The sequence below is a fragment of the Canis lupus genome, chromosome 6 (genome assembly GCF_003254725.2).
Source record: "Canis lupus dingo isolate Sandy chromosome 6, ASM325472v2, whole genome shotgun sequence".
NCBI classification, from domain to species: domain Eukaryota; kingdom Metazoa; phylum Chordata; class Mammalia; order Carnivora; family Canidae; genus Canis; species Canis lupus.
Window position 1 is genome coordinate 31,772,159 of NC_064248.1, and position 26,557 is coordinate 31,798,715.

General features: G+C 50.3%; 1 protein-coding gene across 1 annotated transcript in view; it reads left to right on the plus strand.

Annotated features, from left to right (window-relative positions):
• The first annotated feature begins 275 nt into the window (after positions 1-275).
• The window catches only part of TVP23A (trans-golgi network vesicle protein 23 homolog A), a 30,388-nt gene continuing 4,106 nt past the window's right edge, over positions 276-26,557 (plus strand). Inside the window, exons 1-2 of the mRNA XM_025416527.3 lie at positions 276-434; positions 676-755. Coding sequence (XP_025272312.1) covers positions 426-434; positions 676-755 — 89 coding nt within the window. The 5' untranslated portion in view covers positions 276-425. The remainder of the gene's footprint in view (positions 435-675; positions 756-26,557) is intronic.

Below are 26,557 nucleotides of genomic sequence, written 5' to 3' on the forward strand. Positions count from 1 at the left end.
ACACTGGCCTTCTGCAAACCCTAAATGAGGCTGCCCAACACCGACATTCATTCCCTGGTTCGCTCACCCATCCAATTATGGGACATCCAGCTCATTCACGGGCCCACCCCCTCTGTTCCCCCAGGGCCACCGTCCCCATCCCCGAGTGCACCTAATCGTCCCCTCCTGGGCGCGCTCGGTCTTCGCCCCGCATCCCTCCACTCTGGGCATCCGCTGTCTCCCTCCTCCCTCCGGGGGTCCCCAGCGAGCCAAGCCCCGCCCCCGCCCGCCCCAGCCCAGCTCCCCAGCCCGCGACTGCGCTCTGGGCCCCGCGCGCCCCGCCCCCACCCGGGACCTGCTCCGCGGGGCGTCGCCTCGGACCCCGCGCCCCGCACCCTCGGGGGACCGGCCCCTCGGCTGGGGGCTCCAGGTGCGCTCCGGGGAGGATGAAGCAGGTAGGGCCGCGGGGATGCTGGGGGCTGGAGGATGGAGGAGAGGACGGGAGGAGGCTGCGGGGGCGCCCGGGGGAGGGGAGGGGAAGGGAGGAGGAGGGATGCACGAGCCCCGGCCTGGGCTGGGCCGCACCCCAAATGCGCAGGAGGCCTCGGATTGCAGCCGTGGGGGAGGGGCCCGGCCGGCAGAGCTGGTGGGGGTGGGGATGCGCAGCGCCCGCCACCTGCCTTTGGTGTCCCCCAGGCGCTGGTGGACGATACTGAGGACGTGTCCCTGGACTTTGGCAATGAAGACGAGCTGGCCTTTCGGAAAGCCAAGATCAGGTACGTAGGACCTGGCATGTGGCAAGCATCCTCCAGGGCTGCAAATTCACTCCCTCACATTCACTCACCCACTCATTCATTCCTTCCCAATGTGTTGAGCGCCTGGTGTGTGCCAGGCGTGGGGCTAGGGACACACCCTGGACAGATCAGACATGGTCCTTGCCCTCTTGGCACCTGCAGTCCAGCCTGCAGGGGACTAACCGTGAGCAGACAAAGATGGTCATGGGATCGTTACAGCGGGAGATGATTTGGGAAGGAAATCAGCGGGTGGTGACAGAAGGTGATGTGAAGGGCCCTGGCCCCGAGTGCAAGCGAGGAGGGCTTCTGGGAGGAGGCTGCATTTGCACTGAGACCTGAATGAGGAGAAGCAGCCAGCCATGGGAGACTCTGGAGGAAGAATGTTCCAAGCAGAAGAATAACAGGTGCAGAGGCCCCAGGGCTGTGTTGGAAGGTCAGAGAAAGGCCCCTGTTTCTGGATGGTAGTGGAGGAAGGGAGAGGGGTTGGCAGGGAGGCTGGGGAGCTGGACAAGAACTTCCATTCTTATTCTAATCCTCGCTTCAGCACCAGACAGATGTAACGTCCTGAGCTAAGTCCCTTGCTACCAGAGACATCCCGCACCCCTGGAGGCAGCAGGACTAGGTGTGAGGAATGACCCACAGACACCAGGGCTGACGACCCGGGCACCTCCATCTAGAAACACCTGCCTTGGGCACCCTTACCATCTCTCCTTCCCGCCCTCAGAGCCAGCAGGGTGGGGGGCCTCCCCTAAACGCCATTCCTTTCCGATGCTCTGATCCAAATCCAATAAACCCCAGGTTGGAACAGGACTGTAGGAGTGTCCTCGGGCCACTGTAACAAATGACTAGAAACGTGTTGGCCTAGAAACAGCAGATGTGTATCCTCTCGCAGCGTTGTGAGCAAAGGATTCACAGCAGCCGTTGTGTCAGTTTCGAAAAGGAATGACAACGTTATTATTAACGTTAATGACGTTAATGACATTATTATTAACGTTAATTAACGTATTGAAACCTAACAGAGCCAGGAGAGGCGGGGAATCCGTGCAGGTAACAGTGGGCGAGACCCGAGACTACGGCGGAGTTACATCAGGTCAGATGTTTACAACCTCGGCCTCACCAGCTGGGAAGCCCCTTGGAGAAGCCGGGCTGGAGGTCTGGGCAGAGCATCCTCCTCTCAGCTGACACTTCAGCTGACCCTCCCCATAAGGGCCGAATTTATAGGGCAAATGATGGGGTCTGAAGTTAGACATTTGTTCTCCTACATGCAGTTTGGAGCGAGCTGCATTTCCATGTTATCAGGCTTTTACATTTTCAAGGAGCCCGGGCTTCGTGTGCCCACCTCCCCTCCCCGATTCCGGATTCCATTGCGGGAGGGTCCAGGAGCAGAAGGGGGTGTGAGACAAGATTGGTAGCCCTTGGCATCCCAAACAACTGGGCTCCCGAGGTCATCCATGCAGCACGAGCCTCACGAACAACATTCCTTAGCCTGCCTGCCTACCCGCAGGTCCCAGCTGTGCAGGGCAAATCACAGAAACACCTGTCTATCCAGAACACACAGTTCTGGAGGCCAGAAGTCCAAAATCAGCCTCCCTGGGCCAAAAAAAGCATCAGCCTGGCCACACCCTGCTGGAGACTCGGGGGGACCATCTGTCCCTTCCAGTGGATGCCGGCTGGGGCCCCTTCCCCATCTTCACGGCCCGCGTTGTGACATTTTACAATCTCTCTGCCCCATCTTCACGCTGCCTTTTCTCTGTCAGGTGTCCCTCTGTCTTCCTCTGCTAGGGGGGCTTGTGAGGGCATTTAGGACCCATCAGGATAATCCTGGAGAATCTTCCTGTCTCAAGATCCTTTACTGAATCACCCGTGCAGAGTCTCTTTTGCCATGTATAGTGACGCTCACAGGTTCCAGGGTTAGGACCTGGATATTTGGGTGGCAGGGTGGGAGGACATTATTCAGCCTGCTGTAATGATCAATGACTGTCATTCTAAGACCATGTAAGAGAACTGGAATCCTGGGGAAACTCTTAGAGTTTCAGGCTGGGGCTGGGCATACGGGACACACACCGGTCCGTTACGGAGCTGTCCAGCGTAGAGCAAGCATGGTCAGCCTCAACGCTGCCGACATTCTGGGCCGGATGATTCTTTGCCGTGGGGGTTTGTCCTGTGCACTGTAGGATGTTAGCAGTGTTCCTGGCCTCTACCCTGGGTGCCAGTAGCACCTCGCTAATAATGAATCCAGGCACTGCAGGTGACCCCCAGGAGGGGCGGGCAAACTTGCCCCTCGTTGAAAATTGTTGGTATGGCTGTAATGGGTGTAGGCATGCCCATGGCTGTTATGACTCCGTGTTTTAAATGCTGTGATTGGCAAAAGCTTGGGCACTTATCCTGGTTCGGGGAGAAGTGACAGTGGAGACCTGAAGCGTGGGTAGGAGTTAGCCAAGCAAGAAAGACAGGAAGGGTATGACATGCAATGGTTTAGAGGTGAGAGCATGAGTTTAGGTTGTTGAGAGTGGTTCACTGTGGCTCAAGACCAGGGATGCTGGGGAGTGGTCTGAGCAGAGGCTGGGGCCAGACCCTGAAGGGCTCATAAGTGAAGTTGTAGAGCTCCACTGTCCACTAGAACTTTCTGTGAAGATGGGAATGTGCTCTATCTACACCATCCAGTATGGTAATCACTGGCCACATGCGGCTCTTGAGCCATTGATATGTAATGAGTGTGAACTTTGGGCAGAACTTTGGATATTTAATTTAAATTTAAGTAGCCATGTGTGGCTAGCATATTGGATAGTGCAGCTCTAGAGTTTGGTCACCACGGTAGAGCACAGGACGGAGAATGGATGGTACACCCAGATGGAAGCAGGGGGCAGAAGCTGGAAGCATGGACAACGGTGCTGGCAGGGGTGATAGAGGGAAGTGGGGGTGTCCAGAGGCACATAGAGAATAGAATCAGCTGGCCTTGGTGATGGTCGAGATGTGGGGTGGGGACAGGGACAGGGACAAGTCAATGGTGACACCCAGGTTTCTGGCCTAGTGATCCCAGTAAAGGAGCACTTCTGGGGTCACAGATGTTGGGCTCAGGAAGTCCTTATTGGGTTGTGCTGGAATGGCTAAGAGCCAGGTTTGGTAGGCAGCTGAAGACAGAGGCTGGGAGCTCAGGGGATCTTCGGGGCAGCATTCTGAAGCCTGAGAGGCAGCAGCTTCCAGCCCCCTGTGTGCCTCAGAGCCACCAATCCCGGAATCCTCCGATGCACCTTCTGTAGATTTCTGGGCACAGCCCTGTGCCTACTTTACCAGATCCACAAGAGATGGGCCTGGGAGTATGAATTTAAAATAACATCCTGGGATGCCTGGGTGGCTCAGTGGTTGAGCATCTGCCTTCAGCTCAGGGCATGATCCTAGGGTTCCGGGATCGAGTCCCACTCCCACATCGGGCTCCCTGCAGGGAGCCTGCTTCTCCCTCTGCCTGTGTCTCTGTGTCTCTCATGAATAAATAAATAAAATCTTAAAATTTTAAAAAAATAAAATAATATCTTTCCTTGACTCTGATGCTCAAGAATATAGAGATGACTCTAAAATCCTGAGGATAAATGAGCCCCCCAGATAGCAGGGTGGAAAGGGAGTTCTTAATCAGGTCAATGAATGCGCTTCAGGGGAGTCCAGGATCCCCCTAAAAACTATCATCTAAGTCTCACATGCGTGTTGCTTTAGGAAAAGGACTCAGACCTCTATTAGATTGCCAAACGGGTCCATGATCCAAAAAAAGTTAAGAGTCACTAATATAAGGCAAGAATTATTATTTTGAAATTCCTGTTGGAATTTCCTGAAATAGGGGCCTGACTGACTGTGAAGGGCCATCTAACAGGAGTCCAGGATATCGGGGTCATCTCTTCTGTTACCACTTGCTGGTTTTGTGGTTTTAGAAAGGTCACCTTGCCTTGCTGAGCCTCCATTAGCCTGTGTGTAAAATGGGGATAATTGTACCAGCCTGACCTTACTGCATGTTGTTGTTGTTTTAAGATTTTATTTATTTATTCATGAGAAACACAGAGAGAGAGAGGCAGAGACACAGGCAGAGGGAGAAGCAGGCTCCATGCAGGGAACCTGATGTGGGATTCGATCCTGGGACTCCAGGATCACGCCCTGGGCCGAAGGCAGGCGCCAAACCAGTGAGCCCCCCAGGGATCCCCTACCACATGTTTTTTATGAAGTTTGTTCAGCAAATATTTATCCAGCATCTGCTGGGTACCAGGTGCTGGGCCAAGCCCTAGGATAAAGACCAGAGCTGGTCCTCCCCTTCCTGTCCCCAGTTCTAGGTCAGCAAGGCGCAGTATTGTAGTAGTGGCTCTTAGGGAAGGGCACCTGGCAGGATCAGGGGAGGATGGGACCCTGCAGCACACCTGGGCAGGTGGAGGAGCTGTTAGCTATGCTGTGTGTGTGCACGCGCACGCACGTGTGTTCCCCACTGGCTACCTTTTCCTGTTTCTTTTTTTTTTTTTTCAATTTTATTGTGGGAAAAACCCACAATCTGAAAGTTACCAATATAACCACTCTTAAGTATACAGTTCAGTAGCACTGAGTGCTATTTATGTTGTGATGAAACAGATCTCTAGAACTTTCTCAGTTTGCAAATCTGAAATTCTCGTACCCATTAAACAACTCCCCATTTCCTCCTCCCCAGCCCCTGGCAACCATCGTTCTTTTTGTCCCTATGAATGTGACAACTTTCACATTCACTTACCTCATGTAAGTGGAGTCATATAGATTTGGTGTCTGGCTTATTTCAGTTCCCCTAACGTCCTTTTTAAAGGGTGAGTAGTGGTCCATCGTACGGACGTACCAACTCATCATGTCCTTCTGTTCATCTATCGGTGGACGCTGACTTGCTTCCATGTTTTAGCTCTTGTGAATAGTACCGCAAAGAACACGGATGTGCAGATCTATCTTCAAGACCCTGCTTTCAGTATATACCCAGAAGTGGAATCGCTGGGTCCCATAGTAATTCTAATTTTTTGAGGCATTTTCATGCTATTTTCCATAACCCTTGTACCATTTTACAAGTGATGTGCAGTGCTCTAGTGCCCTGCCAGTGATGTGCAGGGCTCTAATTACTCCACATCCCCACTGGCACTTGTTATTCCCTAGATTTTTCACAGGAGCCATCCTGATGGACGTGAGGCAATATCTCATTGTGGTGGCGATTGACGTTTCCCCACTGATTGTTGGTGGTGAGCATCATCTTGTGTGCTTATTGGCCATTTGTACATCTTTTGAGAAATGTCCATTCAAGTCCTTTGCCCATTTCTAAACCGGGTTACTGGATTTTTTACCATCAAGCTGTAGGACTTCTTTATGTAGTCTGCGTATTAACCCCTTATGAGAAACACAATTTGCAGATAGTCTCTCCTTTTCCATAGGTTGCCTTTCTTTATCAATTGTGTCCTCTGTTGCACAAAAGTGGTTTAGTTTGAAGTAGTTCTACTTGTCTATTTATACTTTACTTATTGTTGCTTTTGGTGCCATATTGCATTGGGCGTGTTTTAAATTGGAAATATAACTTAATATTGTAAACCACCATTTCCAAGAATGCAGCTCAGTGTGGGTTTTAGTATATTAACAGGATTGTGCAACCATGACCACTGTCTAGTTCCAGAAGTTTTCATCACCCCAGATGGAAGCGCTGTGCCTATTCAGCAGTTGTTCTTCCCACATCGCCACCCCGGCCTGCTGGCAACCACCAATCAGTGTCCCTACCAATGTGCCTGTTCTGGAAATTCTATAGAGTTGGAACCATACAGTGTGTGGCCCTTTGGCTTCTCTCACTGAGCATCATGCTTCTAGGTTTGTCCATGTTTTGACATTTCTTCATTCCTTTTTAAGGCTGAATAGTGTTTCATCGTATGGCTAGAGCACATCTAGTTTATCCATTTGTAATTGATGGATATTTGCATTATTTCTACTTGTTGGTTCTTATGAGAAGCGCTGGGCACCTGCATGGTGCAGTGGCTGAGTGTCTGCCTTCGGCCCAGGGCATGATCCCGGGGTCGTGGGATCGAGCCCTGCATCGGGCTCCCTGCAGGGAGCCTGCTTCTCCCTCTGTCTGTGTCTCTGCCTCTCTCTGTGTGTCTCTCATGAATAAATAAATAAAATCTTTAAAAAGAAAAGTGTTAAAAAAAAAAGTGTTGCCATGAACATCCGTGTACAAGTTTTCCTGTGAGCTTGTGTTTCCAGTTCTCTCTGCCATTAACCTAGGAGGGAAGTGGCTGAACCATATAATAAACTCTATGTTTTAGGCATGCTGTGCTGCAGACCAACTTTTAGTGAGTACTCTGGGCTCCCAGGTACCTCACGGAGTAGAAGGAGCTTGGACTCGAGATCAGAGAGACCCAGGTTTGGGTCCTGGTTCTACCATTCTCCAGCCAACTAACTGTGGTTAAGGGTTCAATTTAGCAGACAGCCTCACAAGACACAAAGAGGCTTTTAAAAAAAAGTATTTATTTATTTGAAAGAGAGATAGAGGGAGATAGACAGAGGGAGAGGGAGGGGGAGAAGCGGGCTCCCACTGAGCAGAGAGCCTGTCATGGGGCTCGATCCCAGGACCCTGAGATCATGACCTGAGATGAAGGTAGATGCTTCACTGACTGAGTCGCGCAGGGGCCCCTCACAGGCAGGCTTTCTGACAAAACTACATGGATTCAGGATCCTATGGAAGGAGATGCAGGCCAGTGACACCGCGTCTTTGTCCTGTCGGGAGATCCACAGTTTCTTGTGCCTGCCACCTGCATGGGCCATATTGGGGTGCCGGGTGCATCAGCCAAAGTGCTGTGAGTCATCTAGAAGCTTCGGCTTCCCTTTCTCACCAGCCTTTTCTATGATTCTCTTTTCTATGTTCACTGAGGTCCAGTTCCTCTGCAGCCCAGGGGCAGTTCCATGCTAGGAGCCGGCAGGTGCAACATTGCCCTGGGAGACCCAGATCATTCCCACGCAGGCCTGATGTTAGTCACGTACTCCCAGTGACCTTGAACAGATCAGAGCACCTTCTGGATCTCCTATTGTCTCAGCTGTAACATGGGGATGATGTTGGCTCCCTCATAAGGTTGCATAAAGAGGACTAGATGAGGTGACAAATGTATATAACTGGCTGGGCGGGACCCCTGACACCTTGTGTGGGCTCCATGAACGGTACCTCCTATCTGCCTTCTGGTGACTTCTGTGTCTTGCTACTGTGGGCAGGGCCGGGGTGGAGGCAGGTTCTCAATTGGAACAGGAGGTCACAAGGGAGCTGGAGACTCTCCTCTTGTAAGTTTTGTTTATATTTCCAAGGTACTGTCTTTACAAAATTCATTTAGACCCAAAGGCCATGGGATCCAGTGGCCTCCCACTCAGAGTAGGATGGTTTCCTCCTACCGTGGGCAGAGTTCTTAGATCTGATTTTGGTCTTAATTATCAAGGCTGGTGGGTTGGTGGGTCCATGTTCCATGGCTGGTCCTCATCCACCCCCTGCAAATCCCTGATGGGCTCATCACGCAGAGTAATGTTCTGTCTCTCAAGAAGTCTCTCTCTTCCCATGCTGGATGCAAAAGCTGTTCCTCAAAAATGAGCCATAGATGAAATCGTTGGCTTGTTTGAGGGGAAGTTATAGTGAATGGAAAGTAGTACGAGCAGTAACAAAGACTTAACCAGCACGTACTATGCTGTTTTGAGCGTCAGAGTTAGAATGATGTGTTTAATCTGTGTTGCAAACCTGTGAAGTGGATACTGTGGGTTTTTTTAGTTTGAAGATTCAATAAACTGATAGAGTTGAGTGACTGGCTCAAGGCCACACCACTACGAGGCTGCAGGATGGGGATTTGAACCCTTAGAGCCTGAGTCTTGTGTTACACTCTGCTTAGGAGGCCAGATGCTCACGTAGGGAGGGATGCTCAGAGATGAGCCGTGGGAGCAGCATGTTCAGGGCTTTCATCTTACGCTTACTCTGGGGAATACTTTACATTTTCCCTGTGTCCGTGAGAGTGCAGAATTGTTCCCAATTTTTAGAGTGGCTCTTCTTTTCTTTCATTCTTTTTTTAAAAAAAAATATTTTATTTATTCCTGAGAGACACAGAGAGAGAGGCAGAGACAGAGGGAGAAGCAAGCTCCCCTGTGGGGAGCCCAATACGGGACCCAATCTCCAGACCCTGGGATCATGCCCTGAGCCAAAGGCAGACGCTCAACCCCTGAGCCACCAAGGGTCTCTCTTTTCTTTTTTTAAAAGTAGTCTCCATGCCCAGTGTGGACCCCAACTCAGGGCTTGAACCCACACCCCTGAGAGCAAGAGCTGAGCTAAGATCAAGAGTCGGATGTTTAACCGACTGGGCTACCCAGGCGCCCCTTAGAGCAGATTTTCTTAACTTCGTCACTTATTGATATTTTAGACTGGATAATTCTTCGTTATGGGGGCTATCCCGTGCATTGTAGGATTTTTGGCAGCATTAGCAATGCATCCCCGTCTCGGGGTGATAACCAGAAATGTCTCCGGATGTGGTCAAAAGTCCCGTAGGGGCAGAATCGCTCCTATTGAGAACTTTGATGAGATTATTCTCTCTCTCTCTGGGGTTTGGATTTGGGTTTGGGTAAATTAAATGTGCATTTGAGGGGACCCAGAGCATTCGGGACACCTCTGTGTTTGACACTGTCGCAAGGGAAGCTGGCGAGGTGGGAGGTAAGGAAGGCGCACTTAGCAGGTGACCACAGACAGAGCCTTGGTGGCCACATGCAAGGCAGGTGCAGCTCTGTTGCTACACACGCATGCACGCACCCCATGCTCTAACATTCTGAGGAGAGGAATTTTGGTTTTTCTTTGCTGTATTTCCAGGAAGTCTCAATAAGTGAGACCCCTGTCCCTGGTGTCCCTGGGGAGGTCGTGCTGCCCCTCACCCCGCACTCTGAAAGCTGTATTTTAAAAATGTAGAAATAATAACACATAAGCAGGTCCCACCAAGAGCTGATTATTTAGTTTTGAGGAAGGTCCATGATTACCAAGGAAAATAACCCGCAGAATCAGGGAACTAGGCGAATTTCAGTTCTCTTTGATTAGGGCACGGAATTACATATTTTGAAATTAACTCCTTACATCTACAGCAGCTTTACTTCCCCTTATTTATATTTCTCGTTAACTTGAAATTGCATAAGCCCTGCCAACGATAAAATCACCGAGAGGAGATTTCTGCTGAAGTGGGACCCACACAGTCAGGGAAGGCATTTGGGGACGTCACTCAGGTTCCCTGATGTTTGATATTGGACGGCAGGCTGACCTCGTGGACCGGGAGTGTCTAATTCACTAACTCATTCATTCAGGGGTTGGCACCATTGACATTTGGGGCCAGACATTCCTTGTGCGGGGGCGATGCTGTGCACTGTTGGGTCTTGAGCAGCACTCCTGGCCATACCCACTAGATAGTAGCAGTCCCTCAGCTGGGACAACCACAGATGTCTCCAGATATCGCCGCGGGGGGGGGGGGGGAGGTGTGTGTGTGGGGGATACAAAATCCCTTCCTCTTTGAGAACCACTGGCTTATTCTTGCATTCATTTCATGTATTCACTAAATCAGGAACTAATTTTAAAAAAAAGGGGATGCCTGGGTTGCTCAGCGCTTGAGTGTCTGCCTTCAGCTCAGGGCGTGATCCTGGGGTCCCAGGATCGAGTCCCACATCAGGCTCTTTGCATGGAGCCTGCTTCTCCCTCTGCCTGTGTCTCTGTCTCTCTCTGTATGTCTCTCAGGAATAAATAAATAAAATCTAATAAAAATTAAAAAAATCAACAAAAATTTTCAAGAACGTTTGTGTGCTGAACACCATTCTGGGGGACACAGAGAAAACCAGCCAGGCCTGGTCCTGAGCCTCACGGAGCTGACATTTTAATTAAGGAGAAGACAGTGACCATCTAAGCAAATATCCATAAACAAAGTAACTTCAGAGAGGGGTAAGCCCTAGGGAGGGGTGTGTGGGCAAATGAGGGGCTCCTTCAGATTAGGGGGGCTCAGAAGTGTCCTCTTGGAAGAGGTACATTTGAACCAAGGGACCCAAATGTGGAGGAGGAGCCAGGCATGGGAAAAGGCACAAGGAGGAGAGCCTTGGCGGGGAAACAGCAAGCGCAGAGGCCCTGGGGCAGGGTGTGTATTTTAGGGCTGGTGGAGCCAGGGTGTAGGTGGAAGATGCTGGTGGCCTGGACCAGCTGAACACCAGGGACACGTCAGGGGACTTGGTGCAAAGCTGCAGGCCCAAGACTCCCAGGTCGGAGGGAGATGATTGGGAGCAGTGGGGCCTCGATGCAGGTCTTGGGGTCCTGACTTCATCAGCATCCCCGGGGGAACTCAAGGAAGGGCCAAGACTTGGGGTTCTCGGGCTCCATCCCCGAGGATGCTGACAACATGTTGAGATGGGTGTGAAAGTCTCCAGCAGCGTGACTGCTGTGCCCTGAGCAACGTGGCAGATTTTTCTGGATTGTCCATTTGTGAGTGAAGGAGGAATGCTCGCACTGGTTCGTGTGAGTGTGAGAGTGTGCGTGCGCGCGTGTGATCAGCTTCTTTGGCACGGGGTGGGGGGGTATTGTGTTGGTACAGAGCTTAGCCATAAATTCTGGCGAGTGATGCTCATGACATTTCCTTAGTAAGACCGACGCAATGAACTTGAGCTGGAATTCAAGGAGACAGAGCCCGGGGCAGGCCCTTCTCCAGCCCTGGGAGGAATCCTCACACAGGGGCCCGGCTCTGGGTGTCCCAGGGCTACGTAGTCACTCCTCACTCGTCACAGGAGCAAGGCGCTTTCAGGATGACTCAGACACAGCCACAGGTCAAGGCCGTGGATCCTCACATTTTCCCTGCATTTCACTAGAGATGTCTCTCTCCCCTGGATTTTAAAATACTCTAGAAAAGGAATTACAAAGGGATAGTCAGGGATACAGATTCCGAGCCTCACACTCTCTTAGGCTGGGGAAGTATTTTAAATGAGTTTGAATTTTAATTTTAAAAAATTGGAACAGGTCACATGAGAAACCTGACTTGCTTAGCGTAGGTGAACCAAAGACAAGAGGCAAGTGGGTTGTCTCCCGGGGCTGCAGGGAGGACAGAACGAGGAGAGTGCCTGATGGGGTTTGGGGTTTTACTTTGGAATGATGGGACGGTTTTGGAACAACAGTGTGAATTTCTAAATGCCACTGAAATGTTCACTTTAAAACGGTTAATTTTATGTGATGTGAATTTCACCCCCATACATTGTTGTCGTGGTATTTTTTTTTATTTTTAAAATATGTCATTTTTCCGGATGAGCACTGAATGTTATGCTATATGTTGGCAAATTGAACTCCCGATTTTAAAAAAAGACATCATTTTTATTTTTATTTATTTATTTTTAAAGATTTTATTTATTTATTTATTCATGAGAGACAGAGAGAGAGAGAGGGAGAGAGAGAGAGAGGCAGAGACACAGGCAGAGAGAGAAGCAGGCTCCCTGTGGGGAGCCCCATGAGGGATTCAATCCCAGGACCCCAGGATCATGACCTGAGCCGAAAGCAGATGCTCAACTGCTGAGCCCCCAGGTGCCCCTAAAGATGTTATTTTTAAAAGCAGTTTTAGGTTCACAGCAAAACTGAGGAGAAGGTACACAAATGTCCCCACAGCCTTCTGCCCCCACACATGCACGGCTTCCCCCAAATCACCATCCCGCCCCCCCAGATAAAACATTTCCTGCAGTTGACGAACCTGCATCATCACCCAAAGTGCACACTTTACATTAGGGTTTGGTCTCATGTTGCACATTCCCCTTAGCATATCCTACACACTGGCTTCACTGCCCTAAAAATTCCCTGCGCTCTGTTCATCCCTCCCTCCCCCCAACCCCTGGCAGCCACGGATCTTCTTTCCTGTCTTTATAGTTTTGCTTTTTCCAGAGCGTTGGGTAGCTGGAATCATCGTATGCAGCCTTTTGAGACTGGCTTCTTTCACTTAGTAATATGATGCAATGAGATAATTTAAAACAAGTAACTGATTGCTGGCTTTATCGGGAAAGCTGTGAGAGCTGCAGGGTGGGCTGAGTTTGGGATCTGTTCCGTCTGGGTGAGCCCGGCCCTCACCCAGCTCTGGTGGACTTACTTCCCTGCCCAGCTCGGCCCTGAGCGCCTGCATTTGTGCGCGCGCGCGCGCACACACACACACACACACACACACACACACACACACACTCCCTGTTCCCACCCCTTGAGGACAGGGGGGAGTGAACACTGATCCTACAGCAGAATTTCCTCCACTTTCCTGGGGAGTGAGAGCCCTTGAGTTGGAATTCCTCTGTGATCGTGGGGTTTTCTCCCCAAACTTCCTGAGGCCATCAGGGGGTTGAGGGGTCAGGGCTCACGCTGTGTGTGGACATCTGACACCACTTACCCTGAGCACCCCCCCATTCCTGCTCACCCCCCACACCCTCCACTGGCCTTGGTTTACACTGAGCTCTCTGCTGACAAATTTGTCCTTTAGATCTTCAAATAGTTTTAAAAATTCTTTATGTTTTAACGGAGATATAACTCCCATATCACAAATGTCACCCCTTTAAGGTGGTTTTTAGGGATGCCTGGATGGTTCATTCCAGAACATGTTCTCATCACTGCGAAGAAGCATCCCAGGTGCTCCTCCTCTCAGGCTCCCTGCATGGAGCCTGCTTCTCCCTCTGCCTGTCTCTCTGCCTTTCTCTCTCTGTGTCTCTCATGAATAAATAAATAAAATCTTTTACAAAGTAAATAAGTAAGTTTAGTTTGCCAACATATAACTCCAATGCTCATCCCATTAAGCACCCTCCTCAGTGCCCATCACCCAGTTACCCCAAACCCCCACCCACCTTCCCTTCCACTACCCTTTGTTTCCCAGAGTTAGAGGAGTCTCTCATGGTTTGTCTTCCTCCCTAATCTTCCCTCCTTTCCCCTATAATCCCTTTCACTATTTCTTATATTCCGTGTATGAGTGAAACCATATGATAATTGTCCTTCTCTGATTGACTTACTTCACTCAGTGTAATACCCTCCAGTGTAATACCCACCAGGTCCATCCATGTTGATGTAAATGGTAGATATTCGTCCTTTCTGGTGGTGGAGTAATGTTCCATCATATATATAGGCCGCATCTCCTCTATCCATCATCTGTCAAAGGACATTGTGGCTCTTTCCACAGTTTGGCTATTGAGGACATTGCTGCTGTGAACATTGGGGTGCAGGTGTCTTGGCATTTCACTGCATCTGTACCTTTGGGGTAAAGTTGTTGACTATTTTGATTATGACTCTGCTTATCCCATTAATGATACTTTTCACACTGAGTTGAAATTGCCCATTTGCTTCTTTGCCTCTCCTGAGACACTGGTGATGTTTGTCGGGGGGAGGGGGAGACTTGGTCCATTTGCTCACTGCACTTCACCCAGATGAGCTTGGTAAATAGTAGGTGCTTAACAAATGTGGTGGCATTGCTTTCAGCTCTATTTATTTATTAAATTCACTTCTTTTATTTTTAAATATATGTTTTTTAAATTTTAAGTAATTTCTATTATACCCAGTGTGGGGATTGAACCCACAATCTTGAGATCAAGAATCACAAAAGCCACCCACTGAGCCAGCCAGGTGTCCCTCAATGTACTTATTTCTTAAACAATTTTGAAAATCAATGTAAACTATATGTGGGTTGCAAATATAATTCTATGCCCTTGGACAATTTAAACTACCATTTTAATTTTAGCATTAATTGTTTGGGGTACTGAAATGATCTGCAAACAATATCATTCTAATTTTAGTATATGTCCTGCCAAAGTGAACACCGACCTGCAAATAATCACATGTGCAGCAGTGACAAAGCCTACGGCTTTCAATGCAATGGTTGATGGAATGCCTGAGGAAGAAAATCACCTCAACAAAGTATGTTGTTAGAAAATAATATTTTGAATCAACATCTTTAAAATGACTTAAACCTCTTATTTTGAAATAAATTCAAACTTACCAGAAAGCAGCAAGGATAGTACAAAGGACTTAGCTTTACCTTGGTTCACCAGTTGTTGGCACTTTGCTGTGTGTGTGTGCATAGGTGTGTATGGAGGTGTGAATGCATGCCAACCCGGATTGCCCACTGCATTTAGTTATTCTGGGATATTTCTACCCTTTCTTAATCTTTCATGACATAGGTTGTTTTGAAGAACTAAGGCCAGCTTTTTGGAGAAATGTACCTAAACTTAGGTCTGTCTGATATTATCCATGGTTAAAGCCAAGTGATGATTTTTGGCAGAAATACTGCAGAAAAAAAAAAAGTGTTGTCTCATAAAAAGACTTTTTTTTTTCAAGCTCTGTCACTACTAAAGATGGCCTAGAAGTGGCATTTTTTTCTTTGTCCTCCACCACCTCTTAGCTCCACCCCAGGCCCCAGATTTTGGTCTTCGATTCTCTCGCCAAAGAACCCAGGGCTCCTTAGAGAGGAGCCAGTTCCAAATCTGGATGTGGAAATTACTCAGACTGGATCTGGCATAAGCTTTTGTTGCCAGAAAGCACAAATGTGTTTTGAAATGTCACAGGAGTTCTACTACTTCGCTGGGTGGTTCTGGGTCTCATGACGCCGTAGTCAAGTGATCGGCCAGGGCTGAGGTCATCTGAAAGCTCAACTGGGGCAGAAGGAGCCACTCCCAAGATGGTGCCCTCACATGTCTGTTGGTTGGAGGCCCCAGCTCCTTGCCATGTGGGCCTGTCCACAGCACTGCTCCCAGCACGACAGCTGGCTTCCCTCAGGGAGAGCACGAGAGAGCAAGTGACTGAGACGGAAAGCCAAAGTGTCTTATAACCTGGTCTCAACAGTGACGTATGGTCACGTCTAGTCTGTTCTATCAGGCAGGCAGACCAGCCTTGGTTCACTGTGGGAGGTGACTACACAAGTGTGTACACACCAGAAGGTTGGGGTCATTGGGGAGCATCTCAGAGCCTCGCCCAAAGAAGGAACAAATGCATGTGTGTCTACAGAGTGCCCACTGTGCTCCAGGCCCTGCTATGATGTAGATGTGATTATCCCCATTTTGCAGGTGAGGAAACCAGACCAGGAAAGTTAAGTCATTTGTCTAAGGTCACACAGTAAATAGCAGAACTGAAATTCGCAAGGCAGTCATCTGCTTCCCTGACTATTTAAAAAAAAAATTTATCATAGAGAGTTCAAAACATATGCCAAATCGAATAGAATAATGAACTCCGCGTACCCATCACACAGCTTCGGAAATGATCGACTCAGGACCAATCTTTCATTTATACTCTGATCGTTTTGAAGCCAGACCTCACGCCACTTCAAACGTACTCTGTCATATTGAAAAGAACTCAGTTTTATTTTTTTTAGAGAGGAGGAGGGAGAGGGTGAGGTGGGCAGGGGAGAGAGAGAGAATCCCAAGTAGGTTCCATGCCCAGTGCAGAGCCCGACCCAGGACTCAATCTCACAACACTTAGATTGTGACTCGAGCAGAAATCAAGAGTCAGACACTTAACCAACTGAGCGCCCCAGCACCCCCAAGGACTCAGTTTTATTTATTTTTATTTATTTATTCATGAGAGACATAGAGAGAGAGGCAAAGACACAGGTAGAGGGAGAAGGAGGCTCCATGCAGGGAGCCCGATGCGGGACTTGATCCCAGGACTCCGGGATCACGCCCTGGGCCAAAGGCAGGTGCTCAACCGCTGAGCCACCCAGGCGTCCCAAGAACTCAGTTTTAAAACCAACACCTCGATTAGCATCACCTTTAATAGCATCAACTCACTTGAAAATAATGAATAATCCCCCAATACTGTGAAATATCCAGCTGGGGCCTGGAGTTTGATTGTCTCGTAACTTGTATTATTTGTTGGAGCTTGCAGTGCAGTAACGTGCACAGGTTGCGATGGGCTGCTGGATTCCTTAGGTCCTTAACCCATGGGCTCCCCGGCTGCCCCCTGTCTTTTCTTCCCCTTTGCCATCACGCTGACGTTCTGTAGAGCTTCCTGGGATCTGGATTTAAGTCGCGCCCTTCAGTGTTTTCCTTCGGCTGCTCTACTTCTTGCTAATTAGTAGTTGGAGCCGGAGGCTTGATGAGATTCGGGTGTGGCTGTTCGGAGGGCCGGGGCATGCTTCCCCCAGGGGTTCCTCGTGCCTGGTGGTCCTCTGCGGCTCCACCCCTGGGTCCTTTCGGGGTCATGGTCCAGATGCTTTCCAGTCCTGTCATTCGGTCTTCATTGGTGAGCCGAAGTGATCCAGAAACTTCCCCTCATCGGCATGGAGGTCATTGCCCCGTGTACGTTGTAGAGAAAAGGCACGAGGCGCGTCAGACGCGTGCCCTTCACCATGGTGCGTTCTGGTGGGGAGTCTGTCCTCTCGCACCTCGGGGGTGGGCGCCGAGGGCCCCTTGACTCAGGTGACTCGCGGGGGAGGGTGCGTGGTCCTTGGTACTCGGATTGGCCCGCTGTCGCCGCGGGGCGCCCCTGGCAGGCGGCCTCTGAGCCTCCTGACCCGACTCTGGCGGCCTCCGATGGCTTCCCTGCTGCCCGCGGCCTCACCGCGCGTGTTTCTCCACCCGTGCCAGGAATCCGGGTGCGTGTCCTGCCTCAGCCCCCAGGCTCTGTGGCTACGATGTGCGTCAGGTGGGCCCGGACTGCCATCTCTTAGTGGACATATTTTTGGGGCCGGGGTCACTGTCGTCAGCAAGTACGGGTCCCCTTTCCGTTGATCTGTGGCTCCCCGCGGGGCTGAGCTGGGGCTCAGAGCAGCTGCTAGCCCTTAGGGCTTCGTGCAAACCAGGAAGGGGGACCCTTCCTCCCCGGAGAGGGCGCCCAGCTGGAGACGGGAGGGGGGCCTGATTCCAGCTGCCATCCCCTGCGTTGATGCTGCTTTGCTCAGACCCTGGGACGGTTCGCTTCCCTGGGCTTCCACGTCCTCCTTTCACGTCCTCCTCTCTAGCTCCTTCCTACCTGGCTTATTTGGGCTCAGTTGTCCCAAGGTAGGTGTTAGGGGCTGACTTGTCTCCTCTCCAAAACAGGTGGGAGTTCTAGCCCCCCCCAAAGGTGACCTTATCTGGAAGTAGAGTCTCTGTGGACGTAGTTAAAAGGAGCCGGCGGGTGGAGGGGGGCTGCTACTGCAGCGTGGCTGGTGTCCTTGTAAAAGGCCAGCCTTGTGAAGACAGACCCGTGGAGAAGGTTGGGGGCGGAGGTTGGGGTGAGGAGCCACAGGCCGAGGAGGCCTAAGCTGCCATCAGGAGGTCGGGTGGGAGAGAGGCCTGGGGTGGAGGCTCCCCCGCAGCCCTCCAGGAGCCCGCCCTGTGCACACTGTGATTTGGGAGTTCTGGCCTCCAGGCTGCGGGAGAGAAATTTCTGTCTGAAGCCATCCCTGCTTGCGGTGCCGGGGGAAGGAAGGAATACAGGGCGATTGCTTTCCCCTCTTCCTGCGGCCCCAAGGGCAGCGGCATCACCTAGTGCTCAATGAAGTGCAGGCCCCACCCCAGGCCTTCCGAATCCACATCCTGATTTAATGGGAGACCCAGGTGAGATGTCCGTGCAGCAAAGGGGCTTCTGCTGGTGGAAGGAGTGCACCCCAGTACAAGTGCGTGATTTCTGGTCACGCCTGGCACTTCCTGAAGCCCCGCCGCCCACCGGGCCATATCCTGAGCCTCGCAGGTTCTCTGGGATCTTCCCCGCAGCTCGGCGCATGCAGTTGTGCCGCTAGTGGCTCTCACGCTGCACAACTTGAGGGAACATGCCTCATGTGAACTGTGATTGACCGGAAGCCCCTGGCAGCCCTGACTCTGAACTGGGACTCATACAGGTGAAGTCACCTGCTCGAGGTCATACAGGTCTCCAGGGGTGGTGCTGGGGTTTGCACCTGGGCAGCTGACGTGTGTGCGCGCCTGAATTTGTGCCCACTACCCCCTGCTCCCCTGCCCTGCCTTCTTCCTGCAGAACTCTTGAAAGCTGTGCCTCTCATTCCTCCATTTCTTTTCTCTTGTTTTTATTTATTTTTAAAGATTTTATTTACTTATTCATGAGACACACACAGAGAGGCAGAGACACAGGCAGAGGGAGAAGCAGGCTCCCTGCGGGGAGCTCGACCCAGGACTCGATCCCAGGACCCTGGGATCACACCCTGAGCCCAAGGCAGATGCTCAACCACTGGGCCACCCAGGCAGGCATCCCTCTCTTGCTTTTAAATTGCGGTTAAATATACATGATGCGAAAGGGACTATTTTCACCATCTAAAGTAACAATTCAGTGACATGTGTGCAGCCGTTACTATTATCTGGTTCCAGTCCCTTTTGGTCACCCCCAAAAGGAAGCCCATCCCCATTAAACACAACCCCCCTGTGCCCCCAGCCCCAGGCAGCCTCTCAGGCGCTCACCATCCCCCTAGACTGGCCTGTTTCTAGATGTTTCCTATGAGCCGGATCCTACAGTACGTGACCTGGCTGCTTTTGCTCACGATCATATTTTCCAGACTCCTTCATGTTATAGCATTGGCCAGTACGGCTTCATTCCCTTTTTTAACTTTTGCCACATTTTTTTATTGTGGTGAAATAGGCCTAATCTAAAATTTACCATTTTCACCATTAAAAAAAAAAAGACTATTTAACAGAGAGAACACACAAGCAGGAGGGAGAGGCAGACGGAGGGAGAGGCAGGCTGCCTGCTGGGCAGGGAGCCCTACATGGGGCTCGATCCCAGGACCCTGAGATCATGATCTGAGCCAAAGGCAGGTGCTTAACGGACTGAGCCACCCAGGCACCCCCGTCTTCATCATTTTCTCGTGTACTGTGGAGCAGTGGTAAATAGGTTCCCACTGCTATGCCACCATCACCACCATCTGTCTCCAGAACGTTCCTACCAGCCCACACCAAGGCCCCGGGCCGTCCTACCCACCTGCCCGCTCCATGGCCTCTTCTCAGCACAGTCCTACACTACCTGTGCTTCTGTGACTAAGCCTCATGTTTTCCAGGTCTGTCCTCATGGGCGCGTGCGTCCCTGCCTCATTCTTGTCTACAGCAGGGTAACGTCCCACTGTGTGGACAGGTCGGTCACACTTTGTTCATCTGGTAAGGGACACGGGTTTCCACCTTTTGAGGATGGTGAGCTCACTTCCCTTTAGTGCTCTTACGAACATGCGTGTGCCAAGTTTTTGTTCGAAGACAGGTTTTTCAGCTCCTTGGCTTCTAGGTGTTTTGAAAACTCTGGGCCATGTTGAGGTGCCCCCCCCCCAGGAGAAGAGGGGAGGATCCCCCACAGCAGGGCCCAGCCTAGGCTGAGCAGCCCCCCGTCCCTGCTGACTCAGCCCTGGGGGGTTCACTTGGATTTGCCACTAAGCCTGTCCAGCCTCTAAAGTTGGGATGTCTCTTTAAGAAGAAATAAAGAACAGAAACAAGAGTTAAAACCCTGGTGACCAGAGGGAAGTCTGGTTTTTTAGTTGTTGTTTTATTTTATTTTATTTTATTTTTTTGGTTTTTGGGTTGTTTTGTTTTGCTTCCACACGCAGACCTCTATCATGCTGCCCTTTGAATGGAAGCAATGAGGACACAGACATCCCAGGTGTCTACAAACCTGCCTGTCCTGGGCGGAGATCCTAGGAGTGGAGGGGGATGTGCTGTCATTTGAAGCAAGAGGCCAGAGTCTGAAGGACAGGGGTGCTAACACTGCCTCTGGGGCGTTCTAGAAGAGAAAAACCAGGTTCCGCCCAGATGCTTACCCCCTGCCCTGCAGCTCGCCAGGCCCACGGGCTTCAGCAGGCCATATCGGGGTCTCTGCTCTCCGAGGTGTGGGTCCCTCCAGCCTCCCTCTGCTTTGTTCCTCAAGCTGAGTTTCCCTTGCAGATGGGATGGAGGAGGGCCCCTCACTTGTGAGTCCCCCCGCGGTCTTATTAAAACTCAGATTTGGGCTTAGGAAGTCTGGGGGCGGGGGGAATCCCCTGATCCTGCATTTCTAACAAGGTCCCGGTAGGCAAGGGGAGAGGCTGAGGGAGGGGCAGGTGGTGCCTTAGCTGTCTCCCCCAGCGCATGGGGGTCCCCTTCCTCCCGCATCTTCCTGGCGGCCACCGCCGTGAGCGGAAGAGCCACCTGACTCTAAGTGGGCGTTGGGCTGAAGAAATAAATAGCAGCACCCTGTTCGTTTTTAACAGTGGGGGAAAACCTCTGACACGGGATGTCCAAAAAGAGCACCACTGGCCAAGGCTCCCCGCCGCACCCCCCCCCCCCCCCCGCCCGTCACTTCTCTCAAAAATCGTGACAATGAATGAGAGACAGTAAGTGGAGTGAGCAGCCACAGCCACCCAAGGTCCCCTCTGGCCTGGTGGCCTAGGTATTTCCTCTCCGGGAACCTCAGGCACCTAGGGTTGATGTTGTCCTCCCACTTCACAGATGAGTACACCAAGGCCCTGGATGGTAGTACGTTGCCCCGGGCCGTGTACCTGCAAGGGCAAGGATGGCGTGCGAATGCGTGGCTGGCTCTGGCTCTCACGGCCCGCTCTGTCCAGGTGGGGGCCCGGTGCGCATCTATGTTCCAAGTAGGGGTGGCCTCTCCCCGTCTCCCCACTATGGTTTTTTTTGTTTTTGTTTTTGTTTTGTTTTTTTGCAGAAGAACTGGTAAGTCCAGAAGGAAGGACCTGCTTTCTGAAATTTTCCTCATGCATCCAACTGTGATGGCCAATTACTCAATTGGGGATTTTTAGGTCTGGATTTTTTATGTTGACCACAGAGAGCCCCCAGAATATCAGCCCATGCATGGGCTTGGTTTATTCTGAAAGATGTCTTGCCTCAATGCAAAGTGGAGGCTCCCTCTGATTTCTTTATTTTTCTACTTTTTAAATTCAGATTGACTTCAAAGTATGGGGAACAGTGAGCCTCCGTCAGGATCAGCACGTGGCTGACTTCCTCTTCTCCCCCATCCATTCTGGGGGCCTCGGCTTGTTGGGAAGCAGATCCTAGGCATCATCTCAGATGCTTGGGGTTTTTTTGTTTTAAGTGGCAAAAGCAAGCCAAGGAGGAAAGGTTAAGTCTTTCCTCAACCTTTGTCCTGGTGAAAAGCAGAGAGCTTTCCAGAGTGTCTGGAGAGTGAGTGAGTTTATTTATTTATTTATGTATTTATTTATTTATTATTTAATTTTTTTTTTTGAGAGTGAGGTTTTTAAAGGAAGAGAGCTTAAAATAGGTTGTTTGCTGAGGAATTAAAGCCAGAGACAGTCTTTAAAAACCAGAGCACGGGTTTTCAAAGTAATTTAAACAGTGCAATGAAGGACAACGCTTTAGGATGCTGTTTGATCCTTGCTGACTTTAGGATTACACCCGCCTTTCCTCTCGGGTCAGACTTGCTTTAGTAGTTTATGGGGGGGAAAAGTTTATGTGAAAGAAGATATGTGTGCCTATGGGACACCTTTCTTTCCCTGATTTTACCCTATTTACTGTTTAGACACACCCCCACCCACTGCCTGTGTCCATTTTTTAGAGTACTTTTAGGTTTACAGGAAAACAGCAAAAAGTACAGATTTCCCATAAGTCCCCCCACCCCAAACTTCCTCCTACTAACATCTTGCATTAGTGTCTTATATTTATTACAAATGCTGAGCCAACGCAGCATTGTTACCTAAAGCCATTTATGTAAAGTTTTATCCCTGTGCATTGCCTGGGCTTTGACACATGTAATGACAACAACCCACCATTATTGTGTCATATAGAGTAGTTTCACTGCCATGAAAGTCCCCTCTGCTTTGCTTATTCATCCCTTCCCTCCTCTACTGACCTTTGGCAGCCTTTTATTTTTATTTTTTATTTATTTATTTTTTACTGTGTGCATAGTATTTCTAGTATTTTCCAGAATATCCTACTGTTGGAGTCCTATAGTATGCAGCCATCCCAGACTGGCTTCTTTCATTGTGTAATACACATTTAAGGTTCCTCATCTTTTCACGGCTTGACGCTCAACTGCTGAGCCATCCAGGCGTCCCGAGAGCTCACTTCCCTTTAGTGCTCGGTAATATGCCACTTTGTGGGATGCACCACAGTTTATCCATTCACCTGGTAAGGACATCCTGGATTGCTCCCAGTTTGGGGCAATGATGCATAACACTGCTGCGAATATCTGTGTCCTGTTGCAGGCGTGGACCCAAGTTTTCAACCCCTTTGGGTGAATTCTGAGTGGTGTGATTGCTGGACGGGATCACATTTAGAACTTTTGGGGTGATTTGCAAAGATTTCTCTTTGGGTAGTGGTTTCGATCAAAACTTTTAAAGGTGTGATGTACATAAAGTGCACTGATCTGAATAGATGGTTTGGACTTTTGTTATGTGTATATGCATGAGATCAAGATATAGGAATGTGGGGGATACCTGGGTGGCTCAGCAGTTGGGCATCCGCCTTTGGCCCAGGTTGTGATCCTGGGCTCCTGGGATCGAGTCCCACGATGGGCTCCCTGCATGGAGCCTGTTTCTCCCTCTGCCTGCGTCTCAGCCTCTGTGTATCACTCATGAATAAATAAATAAATCTTAAAAAAAGATATGGGAGTGTGTCCAGCAGCCCTGTTTCTGTACCTTCCCAGGCACTGTCCCCTCAGCCGTCCCCATAGATAAACTACTCTGATTTCTAGTACAATCCATTGGTCCTGCCAGTCAGCCAGCTTCCACCCTGCAGCTTTTGAAAGCAGACTTTTTTTGGGGGTGGGGAGGGGCCATTAGTAGTAATTTGCTTTATTTGGGTTTGTTTTGAACAGCACCTAATTTCATCATTGTTCATGATAGCTCTGGAGCAGAGAGCTTGGCATACTTTCTGGGTAAATATTTCCGACTGCCAGCGAGTGAATGAATAAGCATGGCTGCGTTCCAATAAAACTTTACTTACAGAAACAGGAAGTGGGCCAGATTTGGCTCTTGGGCCAGAGTTTACGAATCCAGTGTAGAGCAGGGCTTTCCTTGTAAAATTTGGGTCTGGGCCGCGCTTTCCTCCAAGAGGGATCTCAGTTGTGGGTCCCAGATCCATGAAAATGGATTTGAACTGAAACAGAAACCCAGCCAGACTCTCCCCACCCCCCCTTTTTAAAAAAGATTTTATTTATTTATTCACGAGAGACACAGAGAGAGGCAGAGACACAGGCAGAGGGAGAAGCAGGCTCCTTGCAGGGATCCCAATGTGGGATTCGATCCCGGGATCTCAGGATCACGCCCTGAGCCAAAGGCAGATGCTCAACCACTGAGCCATCCAGGTACCCACAGATTTTCCCCACCTTCACTACCCTTGCATTAATCTCATTTTCTGTTCCCCTGTCTGTCCTCCCCTCCTCCTGTCAGCCTCCAGGCTCCTACCTGGCCTGCAGAGGGTGAGGGCTTTGCTATCAAGTGGGAAGCACTGCCTGTTAAAGTGAAGAAACGAAGAAGGTTCTTCGGTGATGTGGAGGGAAGGGGGGGATGTGGAGCGGTCAGGAGATGTGGGGGATCCCTGCAGAGGTGAAGGTCTGCCCCTGGCTGGTGAGAGAGAAAGTTGTGGTCAGGTGGGGAATTTCACAGCGGAGCTCCTTGGAGGTGGGTCAGTTTCGAGTGGCTGAGGTAAGCTTGTCACAGTCCCTGAGCACGATCTGGGTTTCAGGCACTTTTTATGTGCCACCTTCACTTGATCTTTTAATAGCGATGAAGTGGCCACTGTTCCACTGTTGGCATGCCCGTTTTACAGGAGTGGAGACTGAGGTGTCCAGTGGGTGTGTGGCACTGGTCTGAGGTTGGAGCTAGGATTTGAATGCTGGCAGCCTGGTACCTCTGTACTGGTTGCCTCTCGATGGGCCACCAGGTGGGTGCCTGGGAGGGTGGGGTTGCAAGCCAGTGGCATTGGGAGGTGGAGATGACTATTGGTGTGCGTGTGCTCTGTGCCCATGGAGGTAGCAGAGAAAACCCTGGGAGACCCAGCAGGGAAGGGTGGACAGATGTTAAGCCATGACCTTTGCAACTCTCAAAACCAGGAAACTGGTCTGAGACCATGTAGGCGTTGGCGGCAGACACAGGCTGGGCCAACCGCGGAGGGGGACCGAAGGGAGGGCTTGGAGAGTGGCCCAGAGGACAGCCTGCATCAAATGAAAGGAAAGCAGTATTTGAGAGCAAAGTCAGCATCATTTTCTACTCTGGGCTTTGTCGGAGTGAGGACAGTAGCCATGGTGTTAGTACTTTCCATTACACATTAAGGACATCATTTAAGAACCCAACCAAGAACCTTCCAACAATGGGAATTTTTCTGCATTTCAAGAAACCACAGCCGAAAGTGGGTGGGCAGGGGATTTATTCATATGCATTAACTTCCAGGTTTTACCCTGGATCATGGGCCACGTGGGTCTTTTACGTCTTTTAAGTCTATACTGTCCTACAATATACTGTTTGGCAATATAGACCTGATTACAAGGCTTAACACGGTAAATATTTGCTGAGAATCTTAAATGCCAGGTGCTATTGAGGACATAAAATAATCTCGGACATGGCTTCTGACCTCAAAAAGTTTTCAGTTACTGCACGGGGGACTCTCTTATCTTCAGGGCAAAGAGGCAAGATTGTATTAAGACATTTAGTTAAAAGATCCTCAGGAAGATTTAAGGGTTAAAGGGTATGAGAGAAGGGGCACCTGGGTGGCTTCAGTCGGTTGAACATCCAACTCTTGGTTTCAGCTCAGGTCTTGATCTCCAAGTTGTGGGATCAAGTGCCAAGTTGGGCTCCGTGCTCAATGTGGAGTCTGCTTGAGATTCTCTCCCCCTCTGACCCTCCTCCCCACTGCATGTTCTCTTTCTCAAAAAAAAAAAAAAAAAAAAAAAAAAAAAAAAAAAAGGCAATAAAATGTAATAACAGACAAACAAATACGAGAGACACCCAAGGTTCTAATCTTTGGGAACATTCCAGATGTGGAGGCTGTGTGGGATCACGTCTGATTCTTCAGGGCCGGGTACATGTCCCAGGCTGGCTTGCACCCAGGCCGCCAGGAGAGGCCAGCATCTGGAAGGCACAAAGGGGAAGCCTTGAGGTGGACAGCTAGGGTTTGGGCACTGCTCCTTCCTTTGGAACACCAGGAGTAAAATGCAGAAGTCACTATAAATCCTGCTTCTGAGGAAGTTCATGTTCCCTTGAGAGTCAGAAACTGCACAATTCCATATGAGCCCCCGTTTGCTTACTTGGCATGGTCCTTCCTTGCGAGAACAAGCAGGTGCCTCCCTGATGCAACTCCGCCTCTGCTGGCTCTCTGACCACCCAGGTGGAGGCTCGTGGGCCAGCGTAAGACCCAGCCTGCTGTATTTCAACATTCTTAGCCGCCATCATTTAAAAACATTTTCCTGTCGCAATTCTCAATTTCTGGCTCCTTGTGAAACTAAAGGATCTGCCAGTACTGGGTGAGGAGGCCCTTCTGCCCCTTGCTCCCTAGCACCAGGTGGGGCTTTCACTGCCTCTCACCACCTGGCTTGCACTGTTGCCTTCTCGAGCTTTGTTTCTACCTGTGCTCCACCGAGGTGGATTCCAAAGGTGGGGGGGGGGGGGACACAATGCCATGTCTTTGGCCTGGTCCGTGTCACCCACCATCCCCTGCCTGACCCCTGTGGGCATTTGTTCTCTCTGCACTGGATATGGGTGGGTGGTCTTCGTTCTTGAGCTAACTTTGAGTCTTTGGTCTTTCTAGACTTTTTTCCTTTAAAGCAATTGGTGTGGGGTGAGTCAGGATTTCCCTCTATCCAGAACACGTGTTCCTTGGTGACAGGAGACGGCACCCCGTGGGCTGCATGTGAACTGCTCAGTAAC